At 33.7% G+C, this 20,223-nt stretch overlaps 3 protein-coding genes across 6 annotated transcripts; all 3 read right to left on the bottom strand.

Annotated features, from left to right (window-relative positions):
- Positions 1-337: 337 nt before the first annotated feature.
- Positions 338-10,399, bottom strand: LOC142517945 (putative disease resistance protein At1g58400). Of its 2 annotated transcripts, none has more exons than XM_075620476.1 (2): positions 9,244-10,399; positions 338-2,095 (listed from the first exon to the last, which is right to left on the bottom strand). In XM_075620476.1, the coding sequence occupies exons 1-2, from the start codon at positions 10,124-10,126 to the stop codon at positions 408-410; spliced, it is 2,571 nt and encodes an 856-aa protein (XP_075476591.1). In that variant the 5' UTR covers positions 10,127-10,399; the 3' UTR covers positions 338-407. The 2 variants fall into 2 exon arrangements, with proteins under 2 accessions (XP_075476591.1, XP_075476590.1); XM_075620475.1 differs by having other exon boundaries at positions 338-2,107; positions 9,244-10,398.
- LOC142519516 (uncharacterized) lies at positions 2,788-8,985 on the bottom strand. 3 transcript variants are annotated; one of them, XR_012813785.1, is made up of 5 exons: positions 8,100-8,985; positions 7,423-7,470; positions 6,379-7,257; positions 4,859-4,928; positions 2,788-4,757 (listed from the first exon to the last, which is right to left on the bottom strand). XR_012813785.1 is itself a non-coding variant. In XM_075622556.1 (5 exons), exons 1-5 carry the CDS (start codon positions 8,299-8,301, stop codon positions 6,057-6,059), a joined length of 1,245 nt encoding a protein of 414 aa, XP_075478671.1. In that variant the 5' UTR covers positions 8,302-8,985; the 3' UTR covers positions 5,339-6,056. The 3 variants fall into 3 exon arrangements, 2 of the variants coding, with proteins under 2 accessions (XP_075478671.1, XP_075478670.1); XM_075622556.1 differs by lacking the exons at positions 2,788-4,757; positions 4,859-4,928 and adding an exon at positions 5,339-6,274 and having other exon boundaries at positions 8,100-8,155; positions 8,258-8,985; XM_075622555.1 differs by lacking the exons at positions 2,788-4,757; positions 4,859-4,928 and adding an exon at positions 5,339-6,274.
- A 3,987-nt stretch (positions 10,400-14,386) lies between the features above and the next one.
- On the bottom strand, positions 14,387-15,572 carry LOC142518762 (zinc finger protein CONSTANS-LIKE 4-like). Its single transcript, XM_075621576.1, has 2 exons — positions 14,865-15,572; positions 14,387-14,771 (listed from the first exon to the last, which is right to left on the bottom strand). The coding sequence occupies exons 1-2, from the start codon at positions 15,528-15,530 to the stop codon at positions 14,463-14,465; spliced, it is 975 nt and encodes a 324-aa protein (XP_075477691.1). The 5' UTR covers positions 15,531-15,572; the 3' UTR covers positions 14,387-14,462.
- Between the last annotated feature and the right edge of the window lie 4,651 nt (positions 15,573-20,223).

Genomic DNA, 20,223 nt, shown 5'->3' with positions numbered 1-20,223 from the left:
TGCTAGAGCTGTAAAAAAATCAGATATATCAGAATATCTACTTACTGTTATAGCTCGGACATTCAATCAAAAGATGACAAGTATACCTTCCAATGCCATCGCAGCTAAGAGAGAACTTTTAGAAAGTTCCAAAAACTCCGCCAATGTTTCAAATTTACAAAGTTCAGTGAGTAACATAATTGGTCGATGGCTCATGGATCAAGTTAAATCCCACAGTTATACCTTCAAAAGATGACATATATACCTTCCAATGCCGTGGAAGGTATGGAAGAAAATAATAAAAATATAAGAATGGAATATAGTGTAGTATGAAATATACAAATATATTATAATCTCATTAAAGACTTTTGTTTGGAAGCACACAAATCCAAAATGTTGTGTCTACAACATGAAGCAAACAAGCCCTACTATTCGCCGGGTATTTCCAAATTAATGAATGGTATATGACTGATTTTGTGGTAATCTTCTCCTTCTCTTCTCAACCGCTCCATGAAATTATTGGGCATTCCCCAAATAGTCAGATCTGTGATGGAAGTCATGAAAATTATTCCTTGTGGAATCATCTTCAATTTCGGACAACGAAAGATTTCGAGTTCCGAAAGATTTGGCATTGCCCCTTCTTCCACTCTCCATCCCTCTAAATTACTCAATCCCCAAAGTCTAAGACTCTTGAGCCGAGGAAATCCTTTACTCCCACAAACCATTTCAGTTCCATCAAATGCATCCCAGGACAACCAAAGACTTCGTAGTGCCGGAAGATGTTGTAGTGTTTCCATCGGATCATCCAGAATTCTACTTCTAAAAAAGCTCAAAGTATGAATATTCTGGATTAACAGAGGGTCCCAAGTCGGCAATCTCTTCAATCGCCCATCAATTCTCAAAGAATTAAGTGGGCAATGTGTTAACGAATCGATGACAAGTGAACCTTCCTCGGAACTCAAATCACTCACTCCAATTTCTAATCTTGCCGCCCGAAGCTGATCCTTGAGTTTAGTGATGTGTTCAACAACTACAGACAAGCTTTCTATATCATGAACATACCCACCAAAACTTCGGAGATAGGTTAATTTTTGGATACGGTTGGTATCAAAGACCTTACTACTGAACCCAATCAATGTCTCCAATTCCGTTAAGCCATCGAGTCTTAGTCTTATCCCACCATTAATCTTCGTTATCAAGAGATGCCTCAGTCGTCCCATCTTATTAATTGAATTTGGTAACGTCATACTTTCTATAGATCGCAGTTCCATTGATTGTAAACATGGTAGTTTGCAGACAAATTCTGGCAGCTCCGAGACCCCGCAAAATCTTATACTCAAATGCTTGAGCATCACTAGTTTTCTCAGAGCATAAGGTAACTTATTATCCTCAAATTCGCAGTTTACCAATACCAAGACTTTGAGAGATCTGAGCAATGCGTTGCTGAATAGACTTTTCCAGATTTTTTTAATATCAAGATCTCTTCTCTGGTTGTTTAGCAATAGAATAGATCGCAAGTTTGCATTTTTAAACCGTCCAACACTACATGCTGCATCGTCATCGACCAAATTGATTGCTAATCTTCGAATTTTTCCTTGAGAATCCTCGAAAAAATTCTCATCCTTTCCATTTGACAAACATAGGTCTCTCACCAAATCATGAAGGCGGCACGATTTAAATCCCTCGGCACTCATTTTCACCTGAACCATGCATTTGCTTGCTAGCTCATTTAAGTAACGTTCGGCAACATCCCAAAGAGTTTCATTTCGCCCTTTATCGTCTGATGAAATCAATCCTTCTGCCATCCATATTAAATAAACGCCTTCCACATTTATATCTTTGTCCTCTGGAAAACATCCTAAATACAGAAAACATAACTTTAGGTAGTAAGGCAATACATCGTAACTCAAGTTTAGTACATGTACTACCCTTTTATTATTGGCGTCAACACCCTTCCCATGCTTCAGGTGTGAATCTATATTCTCGAGAACCTTTTTCCAGTCCCCTAAATATAGTTTTCCGCGCAAAATTCCACCAATAACGGATACTGCTAGGGGTAGACACCCACATTTGCGTACCAATTCCCTTCCTATAGCTTTAAAATGTTTCGAGTTGGCTGTAGATGACCCTGTGTGCACAATTGGCAAACATAAATCAATCTCCATCTCGACGACAACAGTATATACACAACAATAAACAAATAATAGGTTCCATAAAAAGATTCATTGGATTGGATCCCTTGAAATTATAATTTTAATAATTTGACAACATCAAATTAACTTGACTTGATTGTCATAGATATCACATTAATCTTGAGGTGATAATGAACTTCGATAACTTCCCAACGGGTGACAGCAGATTGTTGGCCAATATCTTGTGCAGGTTTTGGGAATTTAAGTGAAATATTCTTAATATGTGTAATCTTGATGTGTTTACGTTTTGATATACTAGTAGAATACACGTGCGTTGCACGTGGACAACAAAACATTTGGAAATGATTGTAATATTCCAAATATTAAAGTAAATATTGGTGAATAAGCTGAAGAAAGCATGCTTATAAATATAAGAACTTTATATCATAATATCCTCCCATAAAAAAACTACTAATATGAAAATAATTTACTAATATGAAAATAATTCGTCCCCAGCTAACTAAGCATAGATGTTTAATCCCCGCAAATGAAAATAAATATATACAAAAGTGGATACTTGAAATGAGACGAAAATAATTTGGTTTAAAATTTGTCAACGTAACTATTAACTTACAATAGGATCTCATATTATATGAAATATAGTGAGAGGAAAATGGTTAATGGAACGGCATTGAAGAATTCCGTAGTATAAATGAGATCATTTACATTCTATTCAAGATATTAAACTTTGGACTATCTTCAATAAAAATTTAACATATTATTGAGAAAATATTCACACATAGTACTCACGAACTATACCTGGCAGAATGTCTTCTATAGTGACGAGGGAGAGTTGTCTAGAACTTCTTTGTACACCACATTTTTTGTTTGCGAGTCACCAACATTTTTAAGTATATCTGGTTTAATCATCACTTTTGTATTCATCATAGACGTGCCTCTTGACAGTGCAACATATAATTGACCATGGGAGAAGACGGGCTCCGGTAAATAGATACCGATGATTGGAATAGTTTGTCCTTGAGATTTGTTAATCTTCATAGCAAAACAAAGTCGAATAGGAAATTACTTCCTTCTAAACTGGAAAGGGTAACCTTCATTTTCAGCAGGTGATAATGGTATTCGAGGGATAAAAACTTGTTTTCCAGAATGCTGTCCTACGATTATCTCAGCATGTATAACATTAGCCTGAAATCTTTTACAAACCATTCGCGTTCCATTACAGAGTCCATCAGATGGATCAAGATTTCGCAACAACTTAACCGGACAATTTTTTTTCAATGATAAACGGTGAGGAGGCAAACCTGTAGGAGATAAAATATTTAAAAATTCCTCCGGATAAAAATTTTGGGTGTCGTCGATTGCTTCATCAAAGCTTAGAAATGTCCTCAATTCTCCGGGGAACAATGGCAATACTTTGTCATTCAACTTATGTACATAAGCATTTTTTGTTGCAAGAATTGCTCAATTTGTCATATATGTTGGCAAGTGGTTGTTCTCAGCAAGGTCCGGAAAGATTGCATCAATCAATTTTTGCTCTGATGAGTCAATATCATCATCACAAAAACTAATAATCATTTTATCGGGAATTTCGATATTTCCCGTATCATCAATATCTTCTATTCCTTTGCCAAATCTGAGCAGAAATTCGCTAAATACAGGGTCAGATCTTGCTCTCATGTTTTCATATAACACTAATTGTTGCATACGTGGGTACAAGTAAGACCGTACTAAGCTTCCATTGATAGTCTCCTGAACTATGGCTTTGGAATCACAGGCAATACTTGCATAAAGTCACCACCCAAAACAACCAATTTTCCTCCAAATGGTTGTGATATGCCCACAAGATCTTGCAATGTTCGATCAACTGCTTCAATTGCAAATCGTTTTGCCATAGGTGCCTCGTCCCATATAATAAGCCGAGTTTCTCTTAACAATTCAGCCAACCCACTCTGCTTTGAAATACTGCAGAAGCTTTTTTCATGTACATCAATCGGAATCTTAAAGCGAGAGTGTGCTGTCCTACCACCAGGCAATATAGAAGCTGCCACTCCCGAAGTTGCAGTTGCTAAAGCAATCAAGTTTCTTTTCCTGACAGTCACAAGCAAAGCTCGATATAAGAACGTTTTACCTGTACCACCTGGTCCATTAACGAAAAACAATCCACTTCTCACAGAATCCAAGCATTCAATAATCTTATCATATGCATTATGTTGTTCTTTATTTAACTTGAACCGGGCATCATCATCATCAGCCGATACTGGAATTGACATTTCATCCATAATCTCTTTGGAGACATCTTTCCGTGTGCTATCTTTTTGAAGAGGTTTTTTTGGCAAATCATAAAATTCTATTTTTTTTTCCCATACTCTGTAAGAAAAAATCAACAGAATGTAGTGTCACAAACAAAACATCCAAATCATCATTCGTTGCATGCCTTGTGAAATCTTCAGACAAATGTTTGCAAAATGAGTCCCACAAATTTCGAACATTGGCGGGTTCACAATAAGTCAAGATGGTTGCAAATAATCTTCTCAATGCATAAGGCATTTGGAAGGTCGTTGCCTCATTCAGACATTCAAAATTACTTCGATCACATTCAAGTAATCCTCTGGACTGTGAAGCTTCCTTGAAAGTGAAGTAAATTTGATTGTTAAATGTTAATAAATAGTTAAAGGAAGTAGGACCTCTAACATGAAGGAGTAACAGGCGTAAATAATATCTTTCACCTTCAACAGGATTTGCAGCATTGACACGTTCAATTACCTTTCGTTGTTTTCTTTCGATCCAAATCTTACCCTATTTATCCCAAACATAATGCTCAGGGATTTCAGAATACAAATATGCTCTTGCTTTGGAAGTAGTAGAACATAGATCAAAGAATTCAGTCAACATAGTTTTTGACGTTTGTTCAAGATTCAAAACGTTTCTCAATTTTTGATTTTTCCAAAACGTCACACAATGTTTGTTTGGTAAATGGAGCGGTAAATTAATCACAGCGGGCGACATTTCATTTAAATCAAATTCGTAAATTCGCCACATGGATTCTTGTGCCGAAACCCAACGTGCATCTTGGAATTTTTTTATTTCATCTACCAATTCCTGTGATTCATGTAACAAAAGATTCACACCTACTTTGTCATGACCCTTGTAGATGTACTTGTAAAGGTACTTGACAGCAGTCATTCCAGAGCACACTTCAACATTGATATGGCAATCGTATCTATAAAGCAAATAAGGATTATAAGGTACAACCCACTGTGAACTTAATGCAGCATTTCGAACATTAATAGTTCGACCATCATCCCTCCTTCGATATATTGGATAACCATCTAAACCTTGAACAGAATACTCAGAGAATTGTCGAGGATAATGACTTTTACATCGACCACCAATCATACATGAATTATTTCTGTTTAAATCACCACATGGTCCATGCATCATGTGTTTTATAACCAAACCAAACAAACGTGGGTGAGAATCCTTGTTCGGAATTTCAGCTGAAACGAAGCCATCAAACATATCAACACAATTAATCTTATAATCATTTTGTAGAATTACGAGCATGTGGGCACGAGGAAGACCTCGTTTCTGGAATTCTACTACATACACATACGCTGCAACTGTTCCAAATATACACTTTTTAATTATCTGATCCTTTAGATCTTGTAATTTGGCACGGAAGACTCTCGATGTCAAATCCGGACGGTCTTGAGGGAGTTGTCCTTCAAACAAATTATTCTTTATTTCATGCCAATCGGGATTACATATCATAGTGATAAACAAATCTGGTTACCAAAAGTCCTTACCAAAGCGATGGCATCAAGGTACCGCCGACGCATATCCCTTGGTCCACCAATAAATGATGCCGGAAGTACAATATGTTTGCCAACCTCGCTACCTCTAGCTTCTCCTCTCACAACACTATCAACAATACCTTGGTATAACATCAGATCGCATCTCCGCTTGATTCAACCGATAATAATCAAGTCTTGTTGTTTCAAGTTTTACATACATGTCAACAATAAATTGTTGCAACAATCTTCCACCATATAATAGAATCGATGAATCATTATCTCGAATTTGTAGCTTATAAGAATAATATTCACGACATGATACCATTCTATTGTTGCTTCCACGAACACCTATTCCATAGACAACATTACATATTAGAATATAATTCGTTGTCATAACTGTAGAAGAAATTAAACACATATCTTATACATAATATGTCAAGTAGCATACTCACCACTGCTCTCTCGAGATAAGATGTCATCAATTGAAGGAAAATTGGTTGGAACCAGCGCATTTGATGCAGTACAATCATCACGTGCACCAGGCTTAACTTCCGGAATATTTTGATGCCAACCATTTTCACCATTGGGGAAAAACAATGGATATTGCAGTGGGTCATAACATCCAGAATAATGTTTTATTTGATGACTCCTACCATCACAACTGCATACAATTATATCTCTGTCATAAGGAATATTTGGATTATTACCTTCTACCCAAATAGCGGCCACCTGGTCAGCAGTCGGTGTATTATAACGACGTTGATCGACAGGAGCATTTTTGTAAATATGCAATCTAAGGTCTTGAATACAAGGGTATTGATTTAATCTTCGCAACAATTCTACATAAGGGTTACCCTTCATGACATCCATCAACACTTCCATAGTGTTTTCATCAAGTGCAGCATCACCGACGACATTCATCCTGTTATGCAATTCATTTTCGTTATCCCAAAAATAAAGTTGGAAGTATGTTGGTCCATCTTCGTTGGGAATAAGAGGAGGCAAAGTATGAAATATTTGTCCCGAAACACGGAGCGTGTATATTCCACGGCTTGAAGCAGCAAGCTGTTTATCAATTTTAACTCCAAAAGACGTAAATGAGAAAATACTGTTATACAAGCGGATCTTCCGACGAAATGAAATAGTGGCAGAAAATTCCTGATCCGTAAATAAAGACTTCAAATTAATCGGGGCTGCTGAACTGGACAAACTAATTTTACCATTGTCACAACAAAAAGATGGAGGCTCTGAATGAAACTTCTTCGCGGCACAGAAGGGACACGAGAGAAGAAGCGGCAAAACATGCAACTGAGCAAAATCGCACTCGGAAACTAAATGCCATTATCAAAGGAAAGAGAAGAACGAAAATTATCACGAGGACTACCATGACTAAAGTAAATAATTATCTCCAAATTTACAGAACACGATCAGAAACTCTAACAAATAGCAACATTAATGATTTAAAAAATAAATAAATAAAGCAAATAGTATCTCACAATTAATGGTGTAAGCAACACGGAAGGAAGCAGAATTCAGCCCTCGTCCTGGAAAATACAATTAAATAATCAATAATTTGTTATAAGAAATTTATAGTATTTAAAAAAAACTGAGTTACTCTTGTCTTGAAAAGTGAAAACAATTGCTCTAATTTTCTCGCACAATCTGCAACATAACATATAAATATTGCATATAAATAAAAATGACTTTTTATATCCAATTGTAATGTTAACAAAACCAATTATCTGACAAGGATGCAGAAGGTATGAAAAAATGAACAGGTTGCTTAACTATATCATTTAAGAAATAGTAACCCGTTCAAGAAATTAATTACATTTACCGTCATATTATTATATAAGTTATGTAAAGAAACAACCGATTATTGTGTTAATTTCAACATATTACTTTTGACAGTAATGATGATGTTAATGTAAAATTATTCGTTATCATTTTCCCTTGATCATAATAATAATTAATAAATTAAACAATAACAATATATATCAGATATTGCAGCAAGAAATTTAGAATAGAAAATTAATGATAGCACGAACACTTGATCAGCGTAATTTATCAGTAAAACGAGCATACTATTTATCTTCTAAAAATATGCAATAATGTTGTATTGGAATGATAAATGATACAGTAATTTGAAAAAAAAAAACCCCCAAAACTACACCTCGGAGAACATTAGGTTCAATCGCACCGCGCGATTCTTGATTTTCGACAATACCGCTAAAAAAATAGTACATGTCGTTAGCAAAAGGATAAAATACATCATGAAGAAAAAAGTAGAAAAACGAGAAATTACCAAAGTAAGGAGTAAGAGTGAAGTACCAATAAACCAAACCAGACGTTGCGCCTCTCTTTCTACCTCCCATGTCCACCACCAAAGTAGAAGAGAAGAAGGTGAGAGTCCCAAAAATGGAAAGAGGAATGTTAAAAAATAAACTTGAACGTAGATTAGAAGACTCTATCACAGTGAGACCAAAAGGGAAACCATGAGAAAGAGAAACGCATGAACTAAATAATAGATATTAATAATAATTATTATTAGAGTAAAACGTTACAGTGAAATTATTGTTATTATTAAACTCGGTGGGTCAAATGATTGATTCCGACTTTCATTGCTATCTTTATTCGTGATCCATTTCTATATTGTGTAAAGAAAATATGTTCGGAGACAATGTGAAACATGTAATCTGAAACAAGTCATATATTCGCAAATGAAGAGATTTTTTTTCATTTTTCCAGTAGGTGGATGGATCAATGACAGGTTCGGACGAAAAATGTCGATTTTTATATCCGATGTTCTGTTCTTTTTCGGTGCAATCATCATAGATGTTTCTCCTGGACCATGGATGACCATCATCGGTAGAATTTTCATGGGGAAACAGTGAAAGGCAGAAGAAGAGTAAAAAGGAAGGTAGAGGAGGAGACGGAGGGAGGAAGAATACAATAAACTAAATGCCAGTCAACATTTATTTAATGATGATAATGATGGAAGAAAAATTTAATGGGGAAACTCATATTTTAAAGGGGATGTAACAATTTTGTAAAGGGTAAAAAAGTAAATCAACCATGGAAACTCACACTTTTATAAGGATAGTAGATTTATTTGAGTTATTTTTTTAAGATTAAGAGAAATTTAATGATTTAAATTGTTATTTATTATTCCTAATCATGTTTTTTTTATCGCATATAGGAAATCAATTCAAAATGTTGGAAAAAGAGATAAATTCATGAGTTTGGCATTCTGGAATCAGCTAGCCTTTTATCGTATTTTATTACAAGTATCGATCAACCAACGGAATGAAACTAACCTTCAGATTCATGGATGGGAAGAGCTATCTTTTGAAGCAGATCCCAGCTTTCATCCTCCGTCAAGCACTCTAGTTTGTAGACAAATTCCGTGTCTGCAATCATTTGATTGCGAGTGGTGAGCAAGATTTTGGAATTCGATTCTGCTAGTGGTAATGCATTCTTTAAGATATGCCAATGATCGATTTCCCATATATCGTCAAGAACAACCAGACATTTTTTTGCTTTTTGTATATCGTATAGTTCTCTCACCAACTCAGCTTCCTCTCGTTCACTGTTTTCTCCTGGAAGAAGTTGCCTCAATATTTCCTGGAAAATAGCTTTTGCTCGAAGTTTCTGCGTGATGCAAACCCAAGCATGAGCTTCAAAATCGAACTTGTGTTGGTAAATTTTTCTGGCAAGAGTCGTCTTCCCCAAACCACCCATCCCGCATATAGAAATGACTCGATATGACCTATCATCCTTTTGCATACGTGATACAAGAAGATCTATGTCATTCTTCATCCCAACGAAGTGCTCTTCAATTCCACGACCGTATGTCTGCCTCAGCAATCGTTGATCGTCATTGCACTGGAAACTTGACGATCCCTCCCCACTACTTATAGACTCCAATTTTTTGGTGAGTTCAGCCATGCGAAACGTAATATCTGCAGTCTCTTTCCCTATCTTGTGAAGAGCCAAACACTCACCCAAAATGCAAGTGAATCTTCTGAGCCTTTTTTTCAAGTTCTTGGCTCCTCTTTTTGATGTAACTTCAACAGCATATTTTTCAAGAACATCCCCAGCCCTTGTTGCCAGATCTATAAGTTCTAAGACCCAACCACGCACGATGTCAGAGTTGTATTTATCCCGCCGCTTGTCGGCATCCTTCAAGAAACGGCGCATCGCTTGAAACTCCCTTCCGACATCCTCAACCTGACCTTCGACACCTGATAAAACTTCACTTCTTCGATCAATAGGTCACGCAACGTTTCCAAAGCCATTGTCGCAGCAGCATCAACCATCTTTTAGCCAAGAATTTTATGGAAGAAGATGGTATATGGCGTCAACTAAATAAATGTTCCTGCCAATTGGCCTTTTAGAAATTCAAATCAAATTAAAGTGATCAGTCAATACACTACAGAACATGATCCAAAAGAATATTTTGTATAAAATACGATAAAAGGCTAGCCGGCCCATATTTCTTTATCGATCTGAAAAACATTGTTTAACTTATTAAAAAATTTATCGCTAAATGAATGAAAGATGATGTACATCTAGTAAAACATCAATGAATTAATATTGTTGAGATCGTCAAATTTTATTGAGACCATGAAAATTCGTGTAAATATATATTTATAAAAATATAGAAACTCGGTTTGAGAACGCATGTAACACCAAAGTTTTTTGTATGTAACGAGAAAAATTAGAGATAAAATTCAACTAGATTTTAATTTCAAGAAAAAAAAACATAGAATCATATTTTACTACATTGTTCTGTTTATATTTGTAATTTAGAGGATTATTGGTTTTTGATATTGACGGAACCTTAAATTTATATAAGAATAAAAATCATTATTTATTATTTTATAAAAAAATTTAATTTAACATCTGAGAAAAATTAATATTTTAAAAATATTATTAATTTATAAAATGTCACTATAATATGACTTTATCAAGTTCGTTTTACCTGTATGGCTTTATGTATCAATTATTGTTAATTAAATGACAGGGTATTTAATTTATGTTTGAACAATCATTTAAATTATTAGGCTAATATTTTAAGGGTCGATTATCGACCTGATAGTCGATAATTATTTTACATGCGAGGTTCATATATTTTTCCAGTGAACGACATAAGTAATCCGAGATGATCATCGCTTTAATTGGATTTATAGATATATCTCCAAAGGAGCTCTTGTCAAAGCTGTTGGGAGCCCGAATCATTAAATAAAAATTAATTGATTAATTAATATTAAAATAAATTATATATATTTTTATTTATAATTATTTTTTAAAAACATATAATAAAAATTATTTAACTTTAAAAAATTGATAATTTTTTTAAAAAAAATTTGTGATTAATATTTTTATAAATTTTAAAAATTGTTTGTAATTAATATTTTTAAAGAAGGAGAATATTAAAATATTTGAATTGGATGTGAGGTCAATAAAAAAAGTAGTTTGATGATTTTTGGATTGTGGATAGACTGAATGATTTTTTTTTTTTTGACGTAACAATGATGTGGCAGAGTAAAGTTAACGCCCGAAAAAATCAAACATACGTAAACCATATGCATACAAATTATTTGAATTGTTTAATTGTTTTATTTAATTGATTTTAAATGCTCGCATTATATTTATTATATGATTAAAGGTATGATTGAATGATTAAATGATTATATGAAATGGTTTCATGAAATTGAAGGATTTTACCCGAATATTCGATAATAGACTGGGGAAAGGAGATCGTGGACGACCGAGACAAGAATATTTATTTTTCATTAAATATTTTCAAGGCTTCTTAATATGATTAAAAATGATTTAATTTTTCTAAAAAAAAATCTGAATAAACCCATCGAATCATGGTAAGAGCGTCTAGTAGCATCGCCCCATTATTCCCTAGGTATCACTGATAGTACCTGCAAGAACCAGTCGGTTATGATTAACGTACAGTATGGTCCCTTCATCTCATATATCCCGATCGAATCTGCAATCATTGGTTCATCGAGGGTTGCATATTAATTCGATAGCTATGTGATACAATCATGAAATATTCATAGTGATCATCGCATGTACAACTAGAGAATTCTTTCCTTAATGTACATCCCACACTCTGGCCAGAGATTTCATATACTATTATTTCGTTAGATCATATAAAATATCTACCAAGGATTATATCACCAAGGATCCGCATGTTCAAATAATCCATATTCCCTAGCACGATTTACAAACTTTAAAAAGACATCATCTGTTTCATGGTCTATTTACTAGCAAGTCTTCATCATCCCATATTCACAGGTAAGAGTTGGAGGAGTTATAGTGATGGACAATGTCCTTTGGAATGGAAAAGTTGCTGATCTTCTGGTTAAAGTATACTCAAATTTCACAAGAAAAGATTCACATGAGTTTTACATATTTCCTATCTAAGCGCTGTTCTGAGCCATGTATTCTCGACTCAAAGACAGTTAGCATAAGGAATTTCAACAAGATTTTGATGATGGATGAGCGTGTGAGCATCAAGGGTGCATATATTTCTATAATCGAGCTCCGAACAACTTAATATCACCTTCTAAATCAGCAATTGTAAGTTCCCATTGGTGATGGCATGACACTACGAAGAAAAAGATAGTCCATGAAGATTGTGATGCCTTGCAACGATGCTGCATTGTGGATTGCAATCAATTAATTAACATGTTCAGCATGCATTATGTGATCTATGATCAATTTTTGTGGCCACTTGGAAAGAATCAGAATCCTTGTGGTTGCTGCTCTTGTCGTTCCCCTTATATTCCAGCAGTGTTCTTCCAATGGTTGAAACTTGAAACTTGATTCGGTTGTAGGTAAACAAGCCTTCCTCCAATTATTTAAACGTTGTTGGTAGTAAATTAAATATTTCTAGGTTCAGGTTTGGAAATTTTTTTGAATATCAGAAATAGTTCAGGAGAAGTACGAGGATAATATCCTCATCTCCAAATAATAATAGTAATATAAGTTTGGGTCGTGGATTTTCTGAATTCACCCATGCCCCCGTCCCAATATTATTTTTGAAGCGATGATGAGGACGAGATGAGATTTTGATTCCCGCGATTTCGACCTCGAAACTGAAATAAAAGGGATGATTGGAGACGAGGATAACAAACCTGCTTCGTAACCATGCTTTGTTGCCATCCTTGTCCGGAATAAGTTTTTATATGAGTCTTTTGATTTATTGACTATTCTTATTTATATGTATTCATTTTGCTTTTAAAAACACTAGTCCTTTTAATAATGATGATATGAAAACATAAAATTTGTTAATTAGTTTCTTAATTTCTCGATGTAATTTTATAACGAAATTAGCATTCGATAAGATGTTATGTCTTTGTATAGTTTTGTACTTTTTTTAAAAAAATAGAGTTTAATAAAATTTAGTGGTCAGTTGGATTTTTAGTATAAATAAAATAAGATAATATTATAAATATTAACATTTTTAAAGGTAAATTTGGTAAAAAACCAAAATGTATAAGGTAATTTTATATTGAATAACATGACAAAATATGATATTAAGTTATTTGTCTCTATAACATTAGATTAGATTAAAGTATAATATAGAGTATAAGGATAATAATTATTTTTATAATGTGTTAGATTTTTATATTTTAATATGGAAATTACAAGTACTTTATTGGTATTCAATTATGGATGCTTCTATTTACTTTCTTTATTATTATTTTTTCTCATTGAATACTGCTATTTACTTCAATCTTCTATCCATTTTACTTGAAAATTATTTCATATAAAGAATATGAAATAATTAATGATCAAATTAATTTTAAAATAATAATCAAAATGAATAAATAAATAAATAAATAAACAGGTAATAATTAGTTAAACGCCTCGAAATAAAGCAAGTTTGACCGAAGAAAAGACGTGAGTGAAAAAGAATAATAAAAAAAGGAAAATAACAATTTTGGGATTTTTCCTCATTTCTTAAATCTTTGATTTATGTGGCTCGGATATTTTGGAATATAAAACTTTTTTTTTAATTTAAAAAACTTTGTGGCCGAAACCTAACCACGTATATGAAGATAAGGGGAAATCCTAGCAACCAATTAGATTTCAGATTTCGATCCTCTCGGGACCCACGCTCATCCAAACACTACTACTTTATTTTTATTTTCTATATTTTATTTCTATTTTTTTATTAATAAAATATTATTAACTTGATTAATACGTGGCTCGTTAATCATAAATAAAAGACAACCACCTAATTAATGCGTGTGTCGACTATAGTTAAAGTAGCGTTTAGAAATCCCACACGTATTGAAATTATTTTTGGGACCAAATAAATTATATTATTTCATTAGTTGTTTAAAAATAAATTTTCTTATAAAAGTTAAAATTATTAATATTTAAACTCGTTATATATTTTAATTTTTTAAAAGGGAAAAAAAACACCAAATATACACAGAAATACGTAATTGATCATTCATAGTAATTCACAATGAAAACAAAAACTAAGGCCATCTAAAAAACACAACTAAAAGCTGGGGACGACACCGTAGGATGCCTCCACAGCGACGAAGGAGTGAATCTCGAGCTCGGATCGCTTGGCGAACCGTCCTTTGATTCTCGGTCGGGTTTCGGCATACGCCTTTCTTGATGCATATCGGATGGTTTTTTCGAACCTCCTGTTCTTTCTCTTTTCTCTATACCTTAGTACCCTCGCCTCCCTGTCGACCCCGGACAACGGGGTGGGGGCGATTTCGTTACTGTCGAAAGCATTCGATACTTCGGCTGTGACATGGTGATCCGGCACCACTCCCACATCAAGGGACGAAGATGAAACCTGCAATTATGTGTTTTAATTCAAATTTAGATTGGATGGTACGTTCTAACAAAATCAATTGCCAATAATTAAAAAGAAAATAATAGAACATACACTGTGACTTATGGATTGGGAGGTGAAATTGTACATGATGTGCTTCGGACCCGGATAATCCATTTCATAAGCCGGAAACCCGTCCACCACCGGACCCGATCCAATGGTATGCTCCGGCACAACTCCGTCCGGCGACAACTGCTGCTGCTTCTGCTCGTGCGTCTTCTGTTCCCCGGAGAACAGATCAAGATCCAAATACGGATCCATATCTCTGAACAGATACTCGGCGGATTTGTATTCGGGCGACCCGGAATCCTCCTCCAGATCCACCCCACCGTTGTCTGTGTTCAGATTAGGGATCAGCCACGACTCCGCCTCCTCCTCCTCCTCCTCGGAAGGGGAGGACTTGTCCGCGGCGCCGTAGAAGGGCGCAACAGGGACACGCTCGTGGCGGCGTGCCAGGGGGTTCGCCGAGTGTATGTCGCGGTCGCAGGCGGCACAGAGAGCGGCGGCGTCGGCCTTGCAGGTGACGCTGGCGGGGGCTTGCTCGCAGACCTCGCAGAGCCAGACGCGGGCGTGGAGTGAAGCCAGCTTGTTGACTGCGTGGACCTTGGCGTCGCAGGCCGTGCAGAGGAAAGCCGAGTCCGCGCTGCAGAAGACGGCGGCGTAGGAGGTCTTACATGAGGTGCAAATCTTGGCCGTTAAACTCCATTTGGGAGCCGCCATTTCTATAGGTCTCTTTTAGCTGGAGATAATGGGAGAGTGAAGCCCACTATTTCTATCAAGTGTCGAGTTATATTCGGACAAAGAAGCGAGCAAGTTGGTATGGGTATAATCCCGGTTGACCAATGAAAAAATGCCACGTGCTTCTGTGATTCACGCATCTAGTAGCTGTGCGTGGGTGGCTTAGAGGAAATAGAATTCATTTTTTATATATATTTAATAATTAAATTAATTTAACTGCACTGATTATTATTATTATGTTATATTATATATATTATATAATACTAAATATACGTGCTTTATTCGGATAATTTTTAAATTTATGGATTTTAAAGCCTTACTTTTCTGAAATGAATTTCATCCGCGTGCAATGTTGAGAGTTTTTAATTTACCCTGATCGGTGTATCCGCCTTCTACCCAGTTTTGATCGCTCTATCATTATAATAATTTGGATAAATAGTATTTAGCCTATGTGAAAACAAAAACATAAAAAAAGGCACATAACCTTTTATATCAAATTATTGATCTTTAAAGACTCGGTGTTTTAAAATCAATATATATATATATATATTATGATATATACCTTATCTGAATCATATTTGTGCAGTGTCGGGCTAGAGCCTCTGTTTAGAGTGATTCCAATTATTTTATCAATTGTGTAAAAAAAAATCTCCTAAAAATTGGATAAACGTGTCTAATTTTAAAAAATACTGGGTTGTAGAAGAGGTTTAATTCAATACATGGAGTTTTGCTGAAGATAATGGTTGAAATTATTGAATGTTGAAAATAAGAGATGTAGATATTGAAAATTAGTGTGTGATGATATATGTTATTTTTGGATTATTTTCAAATAAATTTAATAAATAGATCTCTCAATTTGTGAAGAAAAACACAATTGAGTAGAAATTTTTTTTATAAAGTGTGTAGTTTAATTTATTTTTGAGTTTGAGATTTTTACTTTTCATCGTAAATTTTTGCTTTTAACAAGTTATCAGCACGATACTCGAAGATTCTCCATATTTTTCCAAGCTCCAAAACACAAGAAAAAGGTAACAATATTCAAAAATAAGAATATTTATTTTACTGTTTATTTATTTTTATTGTGTATACATTTAATATATAATATCATGTTATTATATAAAAGGAGTATATGACACATCATTATAATAATATGGTGTGATTATATTATTACACTGCTTATATAATTTTATTGTGTTATTGTTTATTTATTGTATATATATTTGAATAATATCATATAATTATATAAAAGGAGTCTATGACAACTCATTGTAATAACGTGATGTAATTATTTCATTATTTATATATTTTTTATTGTTTTATATAATAATTATATATTTTTTTTGTATAATGTCACAATATTATATAAAAAGAGTCACTGACACCTCATTATAATAATGTGATGTTATATACATAATTATTTAAATATGATTAACATTTTATACATCATATTATTACCATAAAATTTACATATACATACATTTATTTTTTAAGATTTTTTAATGGCCATAAACGATCATAAATGGTATTTTTTACCCTACAAATATGATTTTACAAACACATTCAATCACTCCAAATTTAATTTGCCTTCCTAAAAATTTTCTTCATCAAAATTTTCGAAGAAGAAAAAGATGGTTCTTTTAATGTTATTTTGTATAATTATTTTGGTTATTATACCCACTAGTCTTGTATTTATCGGAAAATATCCGCCTCGCGTTTTTTTTTATTTTTAAGAATGCTTGTACTTATAATTTATCATTTACTTTGTATTGCCATTTTAATAAGTTTATAACTTAACTAATAAAATGCATTGTTATTTTTATAGTATCACCGTGTCAAATTTGGCAAAGCTCGAATTTGTTGCGCTCGATATTACGGGGAAAAATTATATGTCATGGACTCTCGATGTAGAAATGCATCTTGAGTCATTGTGTTTAAATGATACCATTAAAGAAAATGGTATCTCATCATCACAAGAAAAGGCAAAAACTATGATATTTTTGCGTCAACATCTTGTTAAAGGATTAAAATGTGAATATCTCATTGAAAAATATCTCATGGCTTTATGGAAAGGAATAAAGAAAGATTTGAACATATAAAAGAAGTTATACTTCCGGCCGTCGGTAACGAATAGAATACGTTAAAATTCGAAAATTTTATGAAAGTCAGTGATTACAATTCGTCGATGTATCAAATAATCTAGCAATTAAAATTTTGTGGACACAAGATTACGGAATCGGAAATACTTGAAAAAACATTTTTCACTTTTCACGCATCAAATATAACTCTACAACAACAATATAGAGTGCGTGGATTTGCGAGATATTCTGAACTTATCGCATGTCTTCTTGTGGCGGAAAAAAAAACGAGCTGCTAATGAGAAATCATTCGTTCCGACCCACGGGATTAGGGGTGGGCACGGGTCGGGTTTTCGGGTTTGGGTATCCGAAATTTCGGGTACCCGAAAAGTCGGGTAGTAAATTGTACTACCCGACACCAACCCAATCATGTCGGGTATCCGACTATCGGGTACCCCAAATGATCGGATATTTTCGGGTACCCGACTCAGTCGGGTATCCGAAAAAAAATTTAATTTTTTTTTGAAAAAATATATGTATATTTTTTTCACATTTCACAAAAAATCACGTCATTATATCGAGTTATAGCTAGTAAGTTAAAAAAAAAACATGTATTTTTCATATTTCACAAAATATCATGTCATTAAATCATTTTATGATTAATCATTTGTCATTATATCGAGTCATTATTAGCCACAAAAAAATATATGTATTTTTTAAATGAATAAACATATAGGCCAAATATTTTTTAAAAAAAATTCGGGTACCCGATACCCGATCGGGTATCGATGAAATACCCGAATCCGAACCCTCAAATTAAATTTGGGTATCGGGTACCCGACGAACCCGATTTTTTTAAAAAATACCCGACCCGACCTGATCGGGTCGGATCGGGTACCCAATATCCGAAAATAAACGCCCACCCCTACACGGGATCAACATCATTTCCAGAAGTAAACGCTGAAAGTAAAAATGAATTTAAACCTGGAAATCAAACTCAAATTTAAAGACAAGCTTTTGGTCGATGTCAAAATCAAGGTCGTGGTCGTGGACGTGAAAGTGGTCGTAGTCGTGGTCGCGACCGTTGTTTTGAAAACAATCGAGATATGTAAAATGTTATGAACAAAGCTAAACAAGGAACTAATCTCATGGAATTTTGCATACCTGATAGTGGTACAACGCACACTATTATCCGAGATAAAAGATATTTCTTGAAACTAAAACCAACAAAAACAATGGTGAATACAATATCAGGTTATGTAGACTTGATAAAAGGTTGTGGTAAAGCACATTTTTTGTCACCTAACGGTACAAAATTTATGATAATTGATTCTTTGTATTCACCACAATCGAAAAAATTTTGTTGAGTTTTAATGACATATATTCACATGGGTATGATACTCAGACAATAAATGAAAGAAATGATAAATATATGTGTCTTACCACATATAAATCAGGAAAGAAATATGTAGTTGAAAAATTATCAATGCTCCCTACTGGATTGCATTATACACATATAAGTCCAGTTGAATCAAACATGATAGTTGATAATTCTTCAATACTGATTAATTGGCATGATCGATTAGGATATCCTGATTCAACAATGATACGAAAAATTATAGAAAATACACGTTGTCATTCACTGAAAGACCAGAAGATCTTTCAAAATAATGTTGCATGTGTTGCTCAAATGAAAGAAGGAAACATAAAAGGCGATATAACTAAAAATGTTCCTCCTAAGTTTTTTGTATTCACCCAAGAGCTTAAGAAGAATAAATATATTGATATTCGTTATATTCAATCAAGTAAAACTCATCAAATTTCTTCACAAATGCATTTCCTACGACAATATTCAGAAAGCATATATATAATATTGGGATGTGCAATTTACGAAATTTGTGAGGAATCATTCGTGTTAATATGAGAGGGAGTTTACGTGACTGTATTTTTTTCCCAAATGGTTTTTCCAAGTAAGGTCTTTAACGAGGCATTACAAAAACACGTAATGAAGACAATCATTGTATCATGATCATCATTACAATGGGGAGTGTTGAAAAAAAGAGTTGAAATTATTGAATGTTGAAAATAAGAATTGTAAATATTGAAAATTAGTTTGTGATGACGTATTTATTTTTGGATTATTTCCAAATAAATTCTATAAATATGTCTCTTAATTTGTGAAGAAAAACACAATTGAGTAGACAAAATTTTATAAAATTTTGTAGTTTAATATATTTTGTGAATTTTAGATTTTTATTTTTTTACCGTAAATTTTTATTTTTAACAAGTTTTATATTTATTATATATATTGCAATATGATGAATTGTAATTTGTATTGAATTATTGATTTTACAAGTTGGGCCTTTAGAAATCAGTTGGAGGTGTCCAAATCATTGAATTGGTCCATTGATTTGATAGAAAAGGAAATGGGGTTAATGCTAACCCCCTAGTCTCGAATCTTCGTGGTCCACTTATTACATTATCATTTTCCTAAATTCTTATCCCATTGTTGTTGTAGGTGCGATAGAAGCATCATATACATGAATCGACCACAACGCGCGTGGGATTCATGATAATAATTAAACCTTAAATGATTACTT

This window comes from Primulina tabacum, chromosome 11 (assembly GCF_025594145.1).
Source record: "Primulina tabacum isolate GXHZ01 chromosome 11, ASM2559414v2, whole genome shotgun sequence".
Classification (NCBI taxonomy): domain Eukaryota; kingdom Viridiplantae; phylum Streptophyta; class Magnoliopsida; order Lamiales; family Gesneriaceae; genus Primulina; species Primulina tabacum.
The sequence above is the reverse complement of the archived record's forward strand: the minus strand, read 5'-3'. Positions and strand labels throughout refer to the sequence as shown.

What these genes read in the sequence shown, in the direction of transcription:
- LOC142517945 (XM_075620475.1), bottom strand. Translation starts at nt 10,126, where the DNA reads ATGCGCCGTTTCTTGAAGGATGCCGACAAGCGGCGGGATAAATACAAC. An exon ending in TCCCATCCATGAATCTGAAG is followed by an intron (nt 2,108 to 9,243) that starts GTTAGTTTCATT and finishes TTGTGCACACAG; the next exon opens with GGTCATCTACAGCCAACTCG.
- LOC142518762 (XM_075621576.1), bottom strand. Translation starts at nt 15,530, where the DNA reads ATGGCGGCTCCCAAATGGAGTTTAACGGCCAAGATTTGCACCTCATGT. An exon ending in CCCAATCCATAAGTCACAGT is followed by an intron (nt 14,772 to 14,864) that starts GTATGTTCTATT and finishes ACATAATTGCAG; the next exon opens with GTTTCATCTTCGTCCCTTGA.
- LOC142519516 (XM_075622555.1), bottom strand. Translation starts at nt 8,301, where the DNA reads ATGGGAGGTAGAAAGAGAGGCGCAACGTCTGGTTTGGTTTATTGGTAC. An exon ending in TGAACCTAATGTTCTCCGAG is followed by an intron (nt 7,471 to 8,099) that starts GTGTAGTTTTGG and finishes TGTATTTTCCAG; the next exon opens with GACGAGGGCTGAATTCTGCT. An exon ending in TGTTGCTTACACCATTAATT is followed by an intron (nt 7,258 to 7,422) that starts GTGAGATACTAT and finishes AATGGCATTTAG; the next exon opens with TTTCCGAGTGCGATTTTGCT.